A 21,260-nucleotide genomic window follows, 5' to 3' on the forward strand; every position below is an offset into this window, starting at 1 on the left:
AATATCATGAACAAAAATTAGCCAATACCTCAGTTTAGAATCGCTGAGCATTTACTCCTGAGGCCAAATCAATAACCACAGGGTATTACATTTCACCCACTAGCAACTAGGTCAAAGTCTAAAAGCATCACAATATCAGGTCTTTTGCATACTCACTTCTTTGCTGCCCTCTGCTTCAGACTCGCTGCTGAAATCTTCTGTGTTGAGATTCTCAAAGTCTGATTCGCCCACAGCAATGGGCACACATACAGTCAGGTTGGGGTTGTGGATGAAGGACATGTGGTCATCATCAATCATGTACTTGCCCACGCTACTGCCTATACCACTGGTGGTTCCGTTGCCATTTTTCTGATAGTCCAGGTCACGGCTGATGTCCACGCCTGTGTGATTGGTGATGCAGTTTAGCTTCCGGTCGTACATGTCATCTAGTGGCTTGGCCTCATCGGTGACCTTCCTCCTGAGGATGATGTTGACCAGTTCTCGAACTTTGACCTTCACCCAGGCAATTCCCTTCTTAATGCGAATAACTGCAATCTGCAGGTTGTTCATCTCGCCGTCTTCTTCAGGAGCTGCCAAGTTGTCTGCGCTGAATGAGCTCAGCAGTAAGGCAAGGAACAGATTCAAGACCTGATCAATGTGAGAGAAAAGTATTATAACTTAGCCTCAAATTAAAAAGACAGCTGCCTTTGGAGGCCTTTTATGCATCATATACTCAGGCATAATGATAAAATTTTTAAAGTGTTCACCTCAAAATGAAAACATAATTTACTCACTTTCATGTAGTCCCAAACCCAAAAGACTTCAAATTAATATATTTTTTAATGAAACCTGAGAGGTTTTCCTCCCTCCATTGAAAGTTCAAGTAACCAAAGCTTAAAAGACCCAAAAAGGTTATAAAGGCATCATAAAGAGAATCTCAGTTTAATCTAAGGGGTGTTTTTTTGTTTTTGCTTTTACACACGTGGTCAGAATTGTTTGTACCTATGATAAATATGATCAAAGAAGGCTGTGAAAATAAATCTGCATAGTTAATCCTTTTGATCTTTTATTTCAAAAATTCACAAAAATCTAACCTTTCGTTGGAGAGTAAGAATTTAAAATGGAGGGAAATATCATAATGAAATAAAAGTTTTTCTCTAATACACATTGGACACAATTAACAGAACCCTTTCATTCAATACTTTTTGAAACCTCCATTTGCCAGTTTAACAGCTCTGAGTTTTCTCCTATAATGCTTGATGAGGTTAGAGAACACCTGACAAGAGATCAGAGACCATTCCTTCATCCAGAATAACTCCAGACCCTTCAGATTCCCAGCTCCATGATGGTGCTTCTCCTCTTCAGTTCACCTCACTGCTTTTCTATAGTGTTCAGGTCAGGGAACTGGAATGGCCATAGCAGAAGCTTGGTTTTGTGCACAGTGACCAATTTTTGTGTTGTTTTTTAGGTTTGTTTTTGGATTATTTTCAAACATGGCCCATTATAAGATTTCTAACAGAGTCAGTCACTTTTTGATTTTTTTATCTGTTGGTATTTGATAGAATCAAAGATGCCATGTATCTAAACAAGATGTACAAGACCACCAGCAAAATATAGGCTCACAACATTAAAAATACAGGTGCATCTCAAAAAATTAGAATATCGTGAATAAGAATAAGTTATTAGAATAAGTTCTTTTTTTTGTAACTTGTTTCAAAAAGTGAAACTTTCATATATTCTAGATTAATTACATGTAAAGTAAAACATCTCAGGTTTTAAAGTTTTTTTGTTTTAATTTTGATGATTACAGCTCATGAAAGTCAAAATATTCTAATATTTCCTAAGATCAAAAAAAGGTTTTGCAAAACAGAAAAGTTCAAGTTCTTTAAAGTATGTTCATTTGTGCACTCAATACTTGGCCGGGGCTCCTTTAGCACAGATTACAGCATCAGTGGGGTGTGGCATGGAAGCAATCAGCCTGTGTCACTGCTGAGGCACTATTGAGCCTTCAGCTCATCTGTATTGTTGGATTGACTGTTTCTCATCTTTCTCTTGAAAATTTCCCATAGATTCCATATGGGGTTCAGCACAGTAATATCATGGTCAGCAAACCACTTGGAAGTGGTTTTGGCACTGTGGGCAGGTGCTTTAAGTCCTGCTGGAAAAATAAATCAGCATCTCCATAAAGCTTGTCAGCAAATGGAAGAATAAAGAGCTCCAAAATCTCCTGGTAGACGGCTACATTGACTTTGGACTTGATAAAACACAATGGACCAACACCAGCAGACGTCACGGCACCCCAAATAATCACTGACTTCTGAAACTTCACACTGGACTTCAAGCAGCTTGGATTCTGTGCCTCTCCAGTCTTTCTCCAGACCTTGATTTCCAAATGAAATACAAAATTTACTTTTTCTCCGTAGCCCAGGTAAAATGATTCTTAAGTTGTTTCTTTTTCAGAAGTGGCTTGGTAGCCCTTTTACTGAAGATATCTAAGCATGGTGACTCTTGATGCACTGACTCCAGCTTCAGTCCACTCCTTGTGAAGCTCTCACAAGTGTTTGAATCAGCTTTGCTTGACAGTATTCTCAAGCTTGCTGTCATCCCTGTTGCCTGAGCACCTTTTCCTTTCCAATTTCTTCCTTCCAGTCAACTCTGCATTTAATATGCTTTGATACAGCACTCTGTAAACAGCCACACCTTTCAGTAATGGCCCTCTGTGACTTACCCTCTTTGTGGAGGGTGTCAATGATTGTCTTCAGGACCACTGCCAAGTCAGCACTCTTCCCCATTATTGTGGTTTCAAAGAACAAGAGATACCCGGAATTTATACTATACGGATGGTCATTTAATGAAACTCAAATGTAAATATTCTAATGTCTTGAGATACTGGATTTTTGACTTTCACAAGCAATAAGCTCTAATAAACCAAATTAAAACAAACAAACAAAAACTTTTGAAATGTTTTACTTTACATATAATGAATCTAGAATATATAAAAGTTTCACTTTTTGAAATAAGTTACCAAAAATTTTTTTTTCACAATATTCACATTTTTTGAATGCACCTGTATTTCATTGTACACATGGCATACTTTTTATCCCTGTGTTCACCAAACCCATCTTGAATGTTTGGTGCTAAAAAGCAAATTTTTTAGTTACATCTGACCATAGATGTCAGTCCCGTTTGAAGTTCCAGCCGTGTCTGACAACTGAAAATGCTGGGGATTGTTTTTGGATGAGAGCATTTTCTTTTCTTCAAAACCCTCCAAAACAACGTGTTTTAGGTGATGTTTGATATATTTTTTAAGGTTTTAAAACCTGAAACAACTATTTTCTGCAATTCTCCAGCTGTGGTCCTCGGAGTCTTTAGCCACTCAAACTCTCCTCCTCACCGTACATTAGGACGATATAGACACACATCCTCTTCCAGGCAGATTTGTAACATTTTCTGTTGATTGGAAATTCTTAAAGGGTTACTCCACACCAAAAAGAAAATTTTGTCATTAATCACTTACCCCCATGTCGTTCCAAACCCGTAAAAGCTTCGTTCGTCTTTGGAACACAAATGAAGATATTTTGGATGAAAATCGGGAGACTTGTGACTGTCGCATTGACTGCCAAGTAATTACTACTGTCAAGGCCCAGAAAAGTATGAAAAGCATCGCCAGTATAGTTCATCTGTCATGAGTGGTTCAATCTAAATTTTATGAAGCGATGAGAATACTTTTTGTACTTTTTTTCAACAATTCGTCTCCTCTCTGTCTCTCCGCGTCACCGTAGCGGCATTTTTGAGATTATCCACTGAACGCAAACTGCGTACGCTCTTCTGTATCAGCCGCAACAAAAGGATACGTATTCTACGTTTGTTTATGCTTTGATTTGAATGAAAATAGCACATCCTTGTGTTGCGGAGTTTGCATTCAGTGGACGAACGAAGCTTTTACGGATTTGGAATGACATGGGGGTAAGTGATTAATGACAAAATTTTCATTTTGGGGTGGAGTAACACTTTAATTATTGCCCTGATGGTGGAAATGGGAATTTTCTTAAAGTCACTTTCTAATATGTGAAGCTCAATTATCTTTTGCTGCACATCTGTTTTTTTCTCATTGTGATGGATGATTAAGGGAATTTGGCCTTTGTTTCCCCTCCTATTTATATTTCTGTGAAACAGGAAGCCATGGCTAGATAATTTCATGTTCATAATCACCCTGCTGTGCTCAAAATTGTAAATATGAATGGGAATATACTTCATAGATATTTTACTCATAAGAATTTCTAGGGGTACCAATAATTGTTTTCAACGTGTATTTGAGAAAAATATTTATTTCATAATGAGATTTCCCCCATTTTCAATTTTTTTAGTTCAATGAAAGGTTATATTTTTGTGAATTATTTTTTAAATAAAAGATCAAAAGGATTAATGATGCACGTTTATTTTCACAGCCTTCTTTGATCATATTCACCAAGGGAACCAACAATTCTGACCACGTGTGTATTTGGTTCATCTTAGGTCAGACAGAATAACGTAAATATAGTAATATAATATAAATAATATAGATATACACATCTACATATAATATGTTAACATAATCCAATAACTTGGATTAAACTGTTCGATTCATATAGATTAATATAACACACCTTTATAACCTGTTTGGATATTTTAAGTTTTGGTTACCTGGATTTTCAGAGGGATAGAAACCTCTAAGGTTTAAAAATTGTCATCTTATGGGTTTTGAAACAGCATAAGGTTGAGTAAATGATGACATTTTTTTTTTAATCTAAAAAAATGTGTGGGGGCTCATCTAATATGTTTCTATAGTACTAAAGTGTCTACTTTTTATGACTTGACATTAAGCGAATGGGAAATTAAGACCAAAGTGTGTGAGTATTGTGAGGGCTGAAAGGCACTCTATGGTGATTTTGACCCATATAATGTGTATATATATATATATATATATATATATATATATATATATATATATATATATATATATATATGGCAATATGAATATAAATATTACGTTTATGTCCATTTAAGCAGTTTTCAGTACAACTTAGCTCAAATTTCATGACAAAAATGCATTTTCTGCATCTAAAGGACACTTACCACCAAGTTCCCTATGACCATGACCATCATGAAGACGATAAGACACATTCCCTGTCCAGCCACCTCCATACAGTCCCACATGGTCTCGATCCACTCTCCACATAACACCCGGAACACGATTAGGAATGAGTGAAAGAAGTCATTCATGTGCCAGCGGGGCAGCTCGCAATCAGCAGCAATCTTACACACGCAGTCCTTGTAGCTCTTCCCAAACAACTGCATGCCCACCACAGCGAAGATGAAGACGATGATGGCCAACACCAGGGTCAGGTTCCCCAAAGCTCCCACTGAGTTGCCGATGATCTTTATTAGCATGTTAAGGGTGGGCCATGATTTAGCCAGTTTAAAAACTCTCAGCTGTTAAAAGAGAGCACAAGTAGAATTAACATGTTCAATTTTATTCTTTGAAAACAAAGGGCGAATTCATTAAAGAATTGTGCCACTTATTCATTATGTCTTATTCACTAACCACCCACAATCCTGTTTAACCAGACACTACTTTAAAATAATGTTGCTCTGTATTTAAATAAAATAACTGTCATTCTTTTCAGTACAAACACACCTCCTTTCTATGTAAATTAGGCTTATTATACTCACAATCTGCTTGATGCAATTAACATTGTGCTATTACCTCCCACAGAAAGAAGGTGCTAAACAGTATTTAAGAGAGATCTGTGTTTATGCTTTTTTATTTGTATTAGAAGCAGAAATTCATTAAACAATGACAAAACAATGGAATTGTCATAACTGACATACTGTACAGACCTGCCAACCTTGGAATTTTTTTTTTAAGTATCATCAGTGTGCTGGGGAGGGGGGCAAGATTTAATGTTAAATCATTTTCATAGGTTACTCAGGGTCTGTATTCGGTTTGTGATATTCCTCTTATACAGTATTTTATCGTAAACAGTAGGGATGCAACAATACAGTTAGCCCACGGTTCAATAAATACCTTGGTTTTTTAACCACAGTTTTCAGTTTGGTTCTGCTGGTTTGGCACATCAGAGTTCATTTTGCGATTTTTAAATGCTATTTAAGGGGGCCACTGAATGCAAAATTGTTTGAACATAAATATGTGTTGGCAGTGCGTGTACACAATTTACCCGATAATAAAAAAACTAAAAACACCCAGTGCTTTTTTTTAATAACCATTGATAATAACAAAGACTATAGAAAAACAAAGATGATTCACTCCTACAGTTCAGCCGGGGGATATAAACGTTTGAGCAGGATGATGATGTGTAAATTCTTCTCATTTTGTTTAACAATCACATCTTTTTCATTTATTACTAGACTGCAGAAGCTAGATAAATACATGTTTCCCAGAAGACAAAATAAGTACAATTTACCCTGATCATCCAATTTAAAAAATTTACACCCCCTGTCTTTTAATCAGTGGGTTTTCACTTTTTGTAATAGTTATGCATGAGTCCCTCAATTGTCCTTAGTGTTAAAAGTTGGATTTCAAAGTCATACAGTAAATGTTGGAAAGGGTTCAAATATGCAGAAGAAAATGTGCAGGAGCTGGAGGATTTTTCTGAAGAACAGCAGGCAGTTGAACTTTGACTAAAAATTCAGTTATTATTTTGTCATACTGTATATGTAAACATCTGTTATGTGAAATAGCTTATTCAGGACAGTACTAAATAAAAAATAACATGCAATTTTAACATGCAATCCCTCTTATTTTGTTTCAATTATTAATATTTTGCACATTCTGCAAGGGGTATGTAAACTTAAGAGCACAACTGTATATTTATGAATGGGAGAAACTGCAATGTGCAATATGGCAGAATAGTCCAGCCTTCTAAATGAAAGAACCAATCACTGATTGGTAAAGTCACTGCATCACTGCAGTGGCTGTTATAAGCTCCAGTTCTAATAGAAACCTGAGGCTGGACCAGCTGATGCACATATGCAGTCATAATCGCGTTGGAACTGTGCATGCACATCGGCTGGTCTAGCCTGAAAAATAAGCCTTTTTATAGCTATTTGAGCATATGAAACAACATTCATGGGGCAGCTCATTTCAGATTTTTATGGCTGATTTGAAATATGCCCATTGGCCTCTGACCATCATGGTCTCCTAACCATCCCCATATCTACTGATTGGCTTCATCACTGTCTCCTCTCCACCAATAAGCTGGTGTGTGGTGGGCGTTCTGGCGCACTATGGCTGCCGTCGCATCATCCAGGTGGATGCTGCACATTGGTGGTGGACGAGGAGATACCCCCCTTACTATGTAAAGCGCTTTGAGTGCCTAGAAAAGCGCTATATAAATGTAACGAATTATTATTATTATTATTATTATTATATGTAATTTAATTGTGAGTTCACTGGGCAGTTTTTGATATTTCAAGATTCCCCCATTCATTTAGATAGGACTTAGTCTTGTTTAAGATGCCCGAAGAAGGTATTGCAAATATGGCCACCGAGTGAACAGACTTTCCTTGAAAGGGACTTTGATAATAATCACTTTCTCAGATCAGGTTGTTCTGAGATTCTTGGCAGAGTGATGTAGTTCTGCACAGGCGCCTCCTACGACTATTGGCTGACATGGCCATTTTAGCATAGACAGAATTAGTGAGCTGTAAAGAGACCGCCATTGTTTCGACCCCGGAGACAAGAATTTCTCCTAAATGACTGAGGTGTTTTATTTTTGGATGTAATAATGAACATAGCAGTCGTCATTTACTCCAAAACATCTGAGCCGCTGAAGATGCAGTGAATTACGTTTTTTGAAGGGAATGCACCCCCAATCTAAATGCTTCTATGTTCACACAAATTATTCGTGATCCAGCCTAAACTACAGAAGAAGTGAGTATAAGGTTTTTTATGAATCTTTGCAAATCACCTTTCCTAATAATGTGCTAGTTAGCAAGTTCCGTGGCTGAATGCACCTAAAGTTTACAGTCTCACAGAGAACGGCTCATCTCCCCACGGAAGAGAGGGGCAGGTTGAGCAGAGCTCATTAGCATTTAAAGGCACATGCACCAAAACTGGTCACTGTGAGCAGAGTCACCCCCTTCTTGTTTGGTGATGAGTTTTTGGCTCAAGGTCTGCATTTAAAGTCACACCAGAGGTGTTCAGCTGGGATCAGGACTTGGCTTTCTGCAGACCAGTCAAGTTCTTCCACACTGACTCAATCAATCATGTCTTTCTGAACCGTGCCTTACACACAGAGATACTGTCATGTTAGAATAGAAAAGGGTCCTGTCCAAACTGTTGCTATAAAATTAGAAGCACACAATTCCGTAGAATATCATTATTTGCTTAAACATTAAGATTTGTACTCATAGAAATTACTAAAGTAGTCAAACATGTTCAATAGAAGGGGGTGACCCAATACTTTTGGCACTATAGTGTATGTAGAAATACAGTATAGATTATATTTCTGCAACATTATGTGATAAGAAATTACATCAGATTAGGATGTTAATTCTAACAGATTAGAAGTTATTTCTAACATTCGTCTGATGTTGTGGGGTATGTTATAATATTTTCTTTTGTTGGACAATAGGTTTAGAGTCATTACAAGGGAAGATGCCACATACTGTATTCTGATGTAGCTAAATTCTCAATAAAACTGTTTTCATTTGTAAATTTTTCTGTTTCTGTTGTCAGACAATGGAATGAATATGAAATAGTGACTGAAACGCGACCCATTAAGACTACATAACCAGCTCTCCCTTCCAAGATGTTAATCTGCACAAAAATCCTGATTTATAATCGTGCCGTCATCTGATAAAATCAAATAAGGCTACACATAAGATAAAGACAATAACTGTGCTGTGATTTCGGCTATACTTGCATGTAAAATTAGAGAAGCAACATATCTGTGTTTTAACTGAAAACACAGATCATTTCAGCCGCTCGCTGAACGCAGAGAGAGAGAGAGAAAGAGAGAGAGAGAAAGAGAAAGAGAGAGAGAGAGAGAGAGAGAGAGAGAGAGAGGTGTGTGCACGCACTGGGAAAGAGAGACCTTGCGCTCGTGCAGCAGTCAGCTTCAGACACATAATATTTTCATTTGCTACAAGCAGGATATACAAGAAGCACGTTCAACTCGGATACGCAGACGGTTGTCGTGGTAATAAACACCGTAAACAGCAACCGTTCGCGTGTCCGCGCTTAATGCGCATCTCATATATATGAAAAGCATTTTAGGGGGCCCTTGGCATTTGGGGGCCCAAGGCAGTCACCTACCTTTGCCTAATGGTTGGCAGGTCTGTACTGTATATGCAGACATACAGACAACACTAAGAGCATGGTACTCAAAATTTGTTTAAATAAGCATTAATGTTGCAATGTAACGGAAGTAGCAAAAAATCTTTTACTGAGTATTGTGATGTACATCCGAGTGAACCAGATTATTCAGAAAACAAAAACGTAGGGCAGGGATCAGTTGATGACTGAATAAAACATATGCATGGATGAATTGTTCACAATAAGATGCAATTAAAAATAGGGTGATTTTGTCATGCCAACTTAACCACTGATTCTGTTCCCTGATTCACATATTTTCTTAATGCAATAGCACATGCACACACATCAAAGATCTGAAGCAATAAAAATGTTTACCAATCGGAATGATCTCAGCACAGAAAGACCTTCTACATCGGCCAAGCCCAACTCCATTAAACTCAAGCTCACAATAAAGCCATCAAAAATATTCCAGCCTTCCTGGAAATAGTAGTATGGGTCCATTGCAACCAGTTTGGCAAACATTTCGGCAGTGAAGATACCAGTAAACACCTGAAAGAAAGAAAACAAAAATTACACGGATTGATGACAAACAGATCACTTTGAGACAGATTTATTCGATTTTTTCTCTTCATACCATCACAAGAAAAATATATCTATATATTTTTGTAGTCCTGGTTTTTCTTTTTCTTTTGTATATGTGTCATTGATTCATTCCTTATAAGCTACTATGTCATGTTGTTACATTGTGTGCTTTGCTCAATAAAAAAAACTACATTTAATGAGCTAAACTAATTTATAAAAGCAATCCCATATCAACAAACAGATTACAGAAAAATAAGCAATGCAGTTGTGAGTCATCGGCTCTTTCCTGACCTAGCAGCAACCACAACCTGGCCTACACATTCACAATAACTCCCTGACCAATCGCTACAAGACTCTGTGACGTTCAAAGTGTCAAACGGTCCATCCTGCTGTCACAGCTGAAGGGTGCAGTTAATCACCCTGCAGGCGGGTGAACTGGGGGAGGGTACAAGGTGGCCTTGACTCCAGCAGGCCTGCCGTGTGTCTGCACAGCCAGCGAATGTGAGTCATGCTGCCACCTGCACAGCCACGACCTGCTCCGTCCCACAGGTGTACTGAAGAAGTTTGAATACTTGCATCATTATATCACCATGTCAGCTGAAATTTGCAGAAATTTCATCGAGAGTGGCCTGGCTATTGCACGCACATGATTTACTCCACAACGCAGGTCACGTGGCTTAGAAAATCATGATTTGTGGTAGGTGCATGGTGCACTGTACTGATAAGAGTTGATTTATGACCCTAACAGTCTCAGTATCACTTTGCAACGTAATATAAAAAGCAATTTGGTTCATAAGTGGAAAACATAATCTGTACTTCCCTGCAATGTTGACAATTTTGCAAGCATTTTTACACTCATCCAGATGCAGGAACCAAATTGCACAGGTTCAAGCTCCTAGAACTGTGAAAACGCCACCATTTTAGAGCTGCTCATCGATTAGGCTACATGAAATATTTATGCTGGCTCTGCACCACCACACTCAGCCAGTAGCTTAGCACTGTCTCTATGCCAGGCAAAAAAAAAAATGGCTTTGAGTGTTCCAACAACGTCCCTGCAGAGACTACAAAAATATAAGCTGTGGGGGAGGGGCTCAGTTTCATCAAGCAACGAAACGATTCTTTATATTTTCATTCAAAGACTCTTGAAAAAATGGGCTACGTAGAATCCTCACCAGGTTTCCGACAGACAGCACATGCTCAAAATTCTCCGTCATAGGGTAATGCTCCATGGCCATGAAGAGAGTATTCAGCACAATACAAATAGTGATAGCCAAGTCGACAAAAGGGTCCATCACGATCAGGTTCACAATCTCCTTAACCTTCATCCAAACAGGGCCGCATTCCCAGATAAGAAACGTGTTGGAAAATTTGTACCAGCATGGTGGACACTTCCTCTGAGACTCTTCCAATTCTGGAAGCAAAGCATGAGAAGTATGGTAACTATGGTAACAGATTTCCTTCTTTTTTTAAAAAAAAAGCAGTACATTCCTTAGGTTACAACATATGGACATACCCTCAACCAATGTGTTGGTTAGCGCACTCATGACACTGTTGGCTCTCTCCTTGCGCCCAAACGATGTGTTAAGCTGCTCTACAGAAACCATTAGAGAGCCTGAGAGTTTCTTCTTGATTTCGAGATCAGTGGTTGGCTGTCAGGAGAAAAACAATGAGGTTAAACAGTAGCACCACAACATTATACAGTGCAGACAATGGGTGGGGGAAAAAATCTGCATCACAGGGCTAGTTAAAGAAAGGCTGGTTAGGAGAAGAATTTTTGTTAACCCATTTTGTCCAAAGGAGCCATTTTTTATTTGAATGCATTAAAGCAGAGACATGCTGGGCTCTCACAAGAGAGAAGGTAGGGTGGAAATCCATTGGTATTTGTCATTAGCATTCCTGCGATACATATTCCTAACATAAGCAAGTGATTAACACACTATATGTTATCAAAATGCTCACTCATATGGTCATTTGAAACAGTCAGCCATGTTTTATAAACTGTTATGTTTTTAAAAATATCCAGAATGCTGAAAATGCTGTGAATAAGTAACTTATTCAAGTTTATCATATTATAAATCTACCATTGTTCTCCGTTCCGTTCCCTTCCTCCTCTCATTTGAAGCCCCTGCATCTCCAGATTTTAGGAGATCCAGTCAGCATGCATCAGCATGCATTCAGTCTAATAAGTCAAGAGAAGAAAAGAATAAATATCATGATCCATTAACCTCATGCTGAAGATCTGAAGCTATACCAGACCTCTATATGATTCATAAAGCTAGCAGACTACCATGCTAACTACAATGCTTCCATTATAATTACAGTACGAAGAAATGGTGCTGATCATTAAAATAAGAAAAAATGCATGTATACACTATAAAGATGAAATAAAAAAATGGTATACAAAATAACACTTGTAGATTAAGAGAAAATAAGAAAAGAGAATTGAAGGCTAGAGGGTGGAAGTGGAAGAATTTCGTGGTTAATTCACCTTTGCGTGAATATAAAATTAAATACAACATTTTTAAATAAATAAATATGAAGAAAGATTTTGTTTGTGGGGTGGATGTGTAATGAGATGATGCAATGAAAATGGAAATACATTAACATTAAAAATTTTGGGGTCCGAAAGATATTTTTTAAAGAAATTAATACTTTTATTTAGCAAGGATGCATTAAAGTTGATCAAAAGGGAAAATTAATGTTTAAATTAAACAATGCTACAAAAGATTTTTTCAAATAAATGCTGTTCTATTGAACTTTCTAGTCATCAAAGAATCCTTAAAAAAACATGAATTCCATGAAAATATTAAGCAGCATAAGCATTTTCAACACTGATAATAAAAAAATGTTTTTTGTGCACCAAATCAGCATATTAGACTAATTTCCGAAGGTTCGTGTGACACTGAAGCTTTGCCATTACAGGAATAAATTACATAAAATATATTAAAATAAAAAAGTATTCAAAATGTAATAATATTTTACAATATTACTGTCTGACTTCTTTCAAAAACAGAATTTCCAACCCCAAATGTTTGAATGGTAGTGTATAAAAATATAAATTCTATAAATCTTAGTAGTTCATTTAGTGAGAACTATATATAGTTAGCAGCTTGTTCACTAATTTTAAACTGGCATAGGAGGGCAGCATATCACACAGGCTTTGAGAGCAGTCCTCAACTGAAAGAGAGCTAATTTTAGCGCAAAGTCAAAATAACCATTACACAAATGCATCAGAAAGAGAAAGAGCCAAACAGAGAGAGCCAAGGTTCAGAGATAGATAATGCCCATGCCTAGACTGATCTACTCTTAAGACTTCCTTACGCTGTCATCAGTGGCTGCCTTATCTATTATCACCTCAGGCAGTAGGCGTCCGCCAGGCCCCGGCCCGATGAGAGAGACCACTCCATTGCAATCCACAGTGCTGTTGCGCTTGCCGTAGTAACCCGTGTAGCTGCTGCGACGTTGTGGGCTTAAGAACGAATCGCGCCGCTCGTCGTACTCCTCAACTGTGCTGTGTTCATCATCTGCAAACTCATTCTCCGAGCCTCCGTCCTTACAGCGGCTGAAGATGCTGCTCTTACTGTTGCGTCTTGAAGGGAATGGTGAGCCAGGGATGCTGAGCAGAGACTGAAGGCAGGAAAAGCAGAAACAGATCGAAAAAGCTGACATCTTTGGTTTTACTCACTTGCTCTCGACAGTTGAATGTTGAACATTAGTCACAGACATTAGGAACTTTTCAAGTTACTTCTTAAAGGGGTCATCGGATGCCCATTTTCCACAAGTTGATATGATTCTTTAGGGTCTTAATGAAAAGTCTATAACATACATTAAAATTTCTCAATGGTAGTGTAAAACAACACCCTTTTTACGTTGTCAAAAACAGCTCAGCAAACAGCAAGCCATTTTAGTGCATGTGTCTTGAAATGCTAATGAGCTCTGCTCACCCTGCCCCTCTCTTCCGTGGGGTGATGAGCAGTTCTCATGAGACTGTAAACTTTAGCCACGGAACTTTCTAACTAGCACATTATTAGGAAAGGCTATTTGCAAAGATTCATAAACGAACCTTATACTCACTTCTTCTGTAGGTGAAGCTGGATCACGAATGAATCACGTGAAAATAGACACATTTAGATAGATCGGGTGAGCATTCCCTTCAAAAACAAACGTAATCCACTGCATCTTCAGCAGATGTCAGGAGTAAATGATGACTGATCTATGTTCATTAAATCCAACAACAAAACACCTCAATTGCTTAGGAGACATTCTTGTCTACCCCTGCTCCGGAGTCGAAACAATGGTGGACTATTGACAGCTCACTCAAGGCGGAGCTATGCTAAAACACCAGTGTCATTCAGCAATCATGGGAGGGGCCTGTGCAGAACTACATCACTCTGCCAAGAATCTGAGAACAGCTTGATCTGAAACACTGCTTATGATTTATTGAGATTTAAAAAAAAAAAAAAAAAACACTGGGTGGATTTTTTTTATCATTATAGGGTGGTAGTACATAGACTGCCAAGACACATTTCAGTTCAAAACGCGAATTTTGCATCCGATGACCCCTTTAACGGCACAAAAAAACAACAATAAAAAAAAGACAGAAGTCATTCTTTACCTGGTTCATTATGGAACTCCTACGTCCTAAACGGTTGTCAGGGAAACGGAATCTGCTCCTCCTGCTTCCATCATCCGATTCGGATTTGACAAACTTCTCACTGTCCCCTTTCTCCTTGTCCTGCTCTTTCTGCCGCCACTTCTTCTTGCGGTTTCGTCGCTCTTTGGCACTCTTGGAGCTGAGTTTAGACATCTCAGATGAGCTGCAGGACAAGTTCCCACCTCCATCACCATCATCCTCAACCACGTCCTCAGACACCGTCCCCGCCGATGTTGCCATTGCGTTAGCCTGCAGTCACAAAATGTATCAATCATTCATCTAAATTATTCTGAGTTTAAATCGTTTTGTAGTCACAAAATCAAATTTAAAATATAAAAAGTCCACAATAAGAAGCCAGCAGGCAAACACTGCACTAAATCACATTTAAGTATTACGAAGAGGACCCTTATTATAAGCATTAAAACACTGCCTGACCTGTGCTTCCTGGTGTTTCTTCAGCTGTTCCAGCATAGCTTTAAACTCCACCTCCTTTCGCTCCGCCTCTTCCATAGTGGCCTGGTTCTGTTCTTCATATGCCATGGCCACCACAGCCAGGATCAGATTCACAAGGTAGAATGAGCCAACAAAGATCACCAGCACAAAGAAAATCATGTAGGTCTTCCCCGCTGCTCTCAGGGTCTGTGGATGAGGGGCAGATCATCTTATTATATTACAGAGCTTCATACATCAGAATAGAAAATAGTTTGTTTTTTAACACACACACAAACACACACACACAGAAGAATTTCTCAATGCTCATAATAACATTCAGGGATTTTGTCCATACTATTTCACTAATATACAAGATATACTCGCTGGAAAAATGCAAATGTCATTTCATTATTCTGAGCCTCGATCGCTTCTATTTGACCTACTTGTGCAAAGAAGGCAAATACACATACATACATACATACATACATTTAAGCATACATTCATACATGTGTTCTTTTAAATAGACTGGCTCAAGGCAGCCACTGGCACCCTGAGATGCTGGTGTGCAAACAGTGAGACTGTTTGGAGTGAGAAAATTAAAAAGAGAAGAACAGAAAGATAACCAGTAATTCCATGGCTTTTAACAGTACAGTTGGTATGCCTGACAAAATAATGAGAAAATACTAAGCCTAACTTATGAAGAGTGATATTCCTTATAAGCTTTAAAAGAACTGCAATTACCTGTCTTCTAGGAACAAATGCATTCGATTGTTGAATACAGGGTCTATAACATTCAGTTCATTCAACTGTATTAAAACTACTTAAGAGACAACTATAACATTTTTAGTCAATTTAATCAATACAAATTTCAAGTCATATAATAATTCTTATTTAATAATTAAATCAGTTTTCAAATTTCTTGACAAGTTGACAACAGATTAAAATAAACATGAATATTGTATCTGTTTATCAGTAACAATGGGATTTTATCAGGTGCTTAGATAAAAGACAGGGTGTCTAGATGGCTATGCTTGTATCTACATGTAAGAGTACAGAACCAACTAGAGCTCAGACTATATTTAGCGTTTTACTATTTAGTCTTCTAGCTGTCCATTACTGCTCCTGATCCCAAAGGGTCAGTGTGTTTGTGTGCATCCTGCACAACGAGGGATGTCTGCAGCGGAATAAATATTATGGTTCATCCTAAACACTTTTTCATGTGTGAGAAATTTACACTTAAAGCATATTGAACTAATGAAAATACAACCAATTGCGACAAAATAACTGGGAAAAAAAGAATTTTGAGAGATCCAGATCATCACAGTTGCTAATTAAATATAATTTTCTGTTCTTTACAAATGTAGTATTAAGTATAAAAGGCATGAGGGTACCTCAAGCACTGAGTTTGTTTAATTTGCATGCTAAATGCAAATAATTAAATGCGACTTTTTAATTGTGCAAAGTTAGACCAGTATAATTTAGCCATTTTAATTTTATTTACATACACATATCATTTGATTTCAAAAAGATTCATTTGCTCAGGAGCAAAATTCAGATTACTGAGAAAAAAAAATCTTTAAATGGGAAAAAGTGATGAAAGAGGAAAAAAGACCACGCCCTTACCAGCTGGTACAAGTTCTCCCAAAAGTCCTGCGTCATGAGGCGGAACAGAGCCAGGAAAGCCCAGCCAAAACTGTCAAAGCTGGTGTACCCATAGTTTGGATTGCGACCAGCCTTCATGCATGTGTAGCCTTCAGGACAGCGCCTGAGAGGGGAAAAGAGCACACAACCCAATAATGACTTGGCACAAGTCTATGGATTAGCATACAACGTTTGTCAGAGAAGAGTCTCAGTGAGCTCTTGCATGTTTTGTCTTTTTTAACAAGTAAGTGTTGTTTATTATTTTTAATGTCTGTGTTATGTCATTTATAGTTTTGTAATTATGTTGTGAAGGAGAAGGCCAGACACTCACCCCGAATCAGAGCTGTTTCCACACAGAAGAGCATCCAGCTGGTCCGGCAGGAAGTAGAAATTGGCTGATGACAAAACGAGACAGAGAATGTTAACTGGACTATTTTATACTTTTCAAGCAATTCAATTTATGGCCAAAACCGATCAGGTAGATAAACAGCCAATATTATCATTTAAATGCTACAAGTGAATTTGGGCATTACAACATCATAATGTACATGTGTATATATATATATATATATATATATATATAAACATTTAACAGTGTGAAATTATTAATTTATTAAATATAAACAAAATCAAAATATATGTAGTCATTATATTATAGTAATTATAGATGTAGTTAATTGTTTGTTTCTATTAAAGATTAACTTTAAATGAGTGTTACATGGCAGTTAAAACAATGCACGATAAACAGAAACTAATATATTAGTAGTTTTGTAATTTGTGTGACAAACTAAACAAAAGCTCACTATCATTCATGATGTACTCGTCCCAGTTGAATGCATGGGTGCCATTGGCCTGGTATAATTCTGTGATGTTGATGGGCCAGATGACACACTTTTGCCGCAGATTTCCCATGAAGAGCTGAAGACCAATGAGGGCAAAGACACTGAGGCAGAAAACGGTGAGGATCATCACATCTGACAGCTTCTTCACTGACTGGATCAAAGCGCCAACAATGGTCTTCAGACCTTTGAGATATCGAATATGCACACACATACACGCACAAATATGCACACACGCATACAAACACACACACACACACAAAAAGGCACAGACAGTTGTATCTGTGTTCAAGTCCCAGAAGTGTATAAAAGGAGTCTCAAGGCATGATGTGAGGAATTCACATTTTTAGATGTGAGGCCATCTACGTTTCATGTATATGTCTTGTATACATATTATATAGATCTGTGGTTCTCGGCTGGTGGTATGCAGGTATTTTCTGGTTGCAGGGAACAACGCAATTATTATCTATCTATCTATCTATCTATCTATCTATAGCAATTAAATGTTACTTTTCAAAAAAGGGAGAAAACATTTCCCATACCTTTTGTTGTTGATATCATAGGTCAGGCATCCAATAAAACTCATCTGTTACTTGGTAGAATCATGAACATGATGCTTGACATGACCTTAATCATAAACATGGTTTTTGGCCTAATGAGTTTTGTATGATAAATTACTGGCTGCCAAGAGTATGAAACTGTTTGTAAATGTAAATCTGGCTCCTGAAACAAAACCAGTTGAGAACCACTGATATGCATGCTTAAGGGTGCCCTTCAGCATAAATTTATGTTTTTAATTGTTTACTTCAATTGTTTTTAATTGTTAATTATTATTTTTTCATAATATCATACCTTGAATCCTTATTTTAATTCACAATGACAATGTACAGTATAAATAACAGAACCACAAAATACACTTTAAGTGTCTTTACACATGTACTGTTTGGGAGCCATCCCAGCATTTGCTCTATTCAGATGAATAATTCACTATTCTGCTTAAACATGGTTTAATAAACGCTTACAACAGTTAATATATTATTTCAGGAGATTCAAAAATTTGTCCTGAAACCTTTTTGAATTCCAGCATTCCAATAAAATTTGTCGAATGACAACCTTCAAAGAATTCTCTTGACAATAAAGGGAGGGCTCCCTGAAACAGTGAGAACAGCCTGACATCCAGTTGTCTATAAATACTGCAGCACAACCAGAGGGCCATAACATTGGGAGAATAAAGCAAGCAGGGACTAGGGGGGTGAAGACTGCATGCAGGTCATTTCAGCTCGAAGGCTGAACAGAAACAAGTCCAGTGTAAAAATCTTCCAAGGCTCCATCAGACATGCTGAGCTAAACATCATCAGAACTGCACTGACCCATCCATAACTCCCTCTTAAATATAAAAGAGCTGCTTTACCTTCAGGACAATAGACACTCAAATTAGTATTGATATGATACTATCCTCTTGCCCATAAACCCCACAAAAACATAAAAAATCTCACAGGGCTCAGAGATTTGATGAGTAGGCTTTAGTTCACAGCCTTACTGAAAATAACACAGTATGACAAATATGACTTGCAGTAAAAACCAAGTCAGCTAAATAAATCCTGTTATTTCACTGAAAATGACTTGCATATGACACTAATGTGTCAAGACATCAAGCTAAAGGTCTGGCATTTTTGCAAAGCCTCTGAATAAAATAAAAACAACCGTACAGATAAAATGAAAAAAATTAACTCATCTGAAACAGATACAAAAAAAAAAAACATTCTTCCTTGACCATCTGCACTATTCTTATTTTATTTCCAGGTGCAATTTGTGAGTTTCATACAAAATAAAGGAAAAAAGTGAAGAAAAATTAATTGTCAAAAAAATAAAAGGCAGCCAAGCACTTAGTAGGCTAATACTATAAAAGCAAATGACTTCCAAAGCATCATGCAGCATAAAATATGTCCACAAACTAGGCTTGGCAGTCTTCATAAATAAGTAACAAGTATATTCTTTGGGAACTCACTGAGAGCTATGAAATTTTCATTTTGGTGAACAAAACATAGCTTGTTGAAAATATCTACTCTAGTGCTCTGAGGCCAGGGGGATAGTTTGAAAAGGTCTACTTGTTTCCTAATATATATTAATCAGCTGCATTAATGTGTTCATATCTTTATAGTTTGATTTTTGAGAAACATACAAGCTCACAAACTAGTGAATTTGACAATTAGCTTTTATCTAAAGTCCTTACTGTTAAAATCTGAAATAAAACATGCCTTATTTAACACAAAGATCTGCTTTAGCAAGATCTCAACAACAAACCTAGTAATAAAACAGCAGCTTGAGTTCACAGATACGTTTTTTGCCTACATGAAAGAGGTTAAAGAGGTTTGGTCGCTAAAGCTTTCTAATTTGCTCTAATCTGCTCTGAAGTTTCTAAAGGGGCAAAAGGGTGTCGAAACCAAGGACTCTGGAGATTGATAGTAGACTGCAAAGCCTATCAAAAATGTATAAGTACCATTTTTGATAATTTTGGAGATTGGAAAAAAGCAAATTAAATGGTCCTCTCCAAATTAATTTCTGCTTTAAAAAAAAAGATTTCAAATTGAATAGTAACAGGGGATCATACTGAATGTTAACCTCAGCGTCAAAACTGCATCTCACCTGGAATGACAGAGATAGTTTTCAATGCTCGGAGAACTCTGAATGTTCTCAGCGCAGATACATTCCCCAGGTCCACAAACTCTGTTACATATCTGAAATAAGGGAGGATCACACACAGACACCAATGACAACCACAAACACACCAAGAACACCACCACGCCAATGAACCACCAGGAGGTACACCACTCACAGAGCCTGTCCACTACGGGGGGAAAGGAAGGAAAAGAAAACCAAGATACACACACCGACACACCAAGAGAACACCGACCCGACCCCTCCCGCCCACACACGCTCTTACCTGGGATTACAGAAATTGTTTTCAATGCCCTCAGAACTCTGAATGTGCGCAAAGCTGAGACATTGCCTAGGTTAACAAACTCTGTTATATACCTGCAATGATCAGATCAAAGTTACATGGAGACATGGTCATGACTTAGTACTTGATGACTTCTATATGCAGACTAAGATAATCTTTTTCTTCTAAGGTGGGGGAAATTCATGTAGTGTAGTCACAATACAAGGTAGAAGTGCCAAATATTTCAATATTTTGATTTAAACAAATTTAAACAAAAAAAGAAAAATAATACATTTAATAATAACAATAGTAATTATTATTATTAAGTTAACGCAATGAATAATTTCTATGTTGAAAAAGTAAGCATACTATGACAATATACATTAAAGATATCTTTCAGATAGAATATGTGGGCTAATCATGATTTTTATAATATATTATAATTATTATATTATAAAATATATATTTATAATAATAACAATATTTGGCACAACAACACAAAACCTAATGTCTGTCACCCACCCCAATAGCTTTTATAAACAAACATGCTCATATGGTGACATACAATATATCTCAGATGAATATGTCTGGTATGGTAAAACATGACAGATAAATAACAGATACAGTGAAAATGGAGAATGAGAACTGGAGTCAGTGAGTGAGAGAGAAAGAGAGGAAGAGAGAGAGAGTTTTCTGTGTGGGCTGCTAGGAGTCGTGTTGTTGGTGAATGGCTCTAAACACTGATAGATAGGAACATCTGAACGATGAAAATTCTCAGAAGAGGAGAATAGAGTGAGTATTCTGGATCAGTGCAAGAACCAGGTATATCCATAGAACAGCAGAGAGATGAGGAGAAAAACAGTCACAAGAACA

General features: G+C 37.4%; 1 protein-coding gene across 8 annotated transcripts in view; it reads right to left on the reverse strand.

Moving 5' to 3' along the window:
* LOC306859117 (sodium channel protein type 8 subunit alpha-like) overlaps positions 1-21,260 on the reverse strand; it is a gene marked incomplete at its 5' end in the record, with an annotated part of 49,896 nt that overhangs the window by 19,134 nt on the left and 9,502 nt on the right. The window contains 12 exons of one of the 8 annotated variants that reach the window (XM_079399974.1): positions 157-627; positions 5,095-5,451; positions 9,674-9,847; positions 11,053-11,291; positions 11,394-11,526; positions 13,235-13,507; positions 14,496-14,783; positions 14,970-15,173; positions 16,590-16,731; positions 16,939-17,002; positions 17,411-17,632; positions 20,093-20,184. In XM_079399974.1, coding sequence (XP_079256100.1) covers positions 157-627; positions 5,095-5,451; positions 9,674-9,847; positions 11,053-11,291; positions 11,394-11,526; positions 13,235-13,507; positions 14,496-14,783; positions 14,970-15,173; positions 16,590-16,731; positions 16,939-17,002; positions 17,411-17,632; positions 20,093-20,184 — 2,659 coding nt within the window. Of the gene's footprint in view, positions 1-156; positions 628-5,094; positions 5,452-9,673; positions 9,848-11,052; positions 11,292-11,393; positions 11,530-13,201; positions 13,508-14,495; positions 14,784-14,969; positions 15,174-16,589; positions 16,732-16,938; positions 17,003-17,410; positions 17,633-20,092; positions 20,185-20,390; positions 20,483-21,260 lie in introns of all 8 variants that reach the window. The other 7 variants (XM_079399972.1, XM_079399969.1, XM_079399967.1 and 4 more) reach the window with 7 other exon arrangements.

This window comes from Barbus barbus, assembly GCF_936440315.1.
Source record: "Barbus barbus genome assembly, chromosome: 40".
NCBI lineage: Eukaryota > Metazoa > Chordata > Actinopteri > Cypriniformes > Cyprinidae > Barbus > Barbus barbus.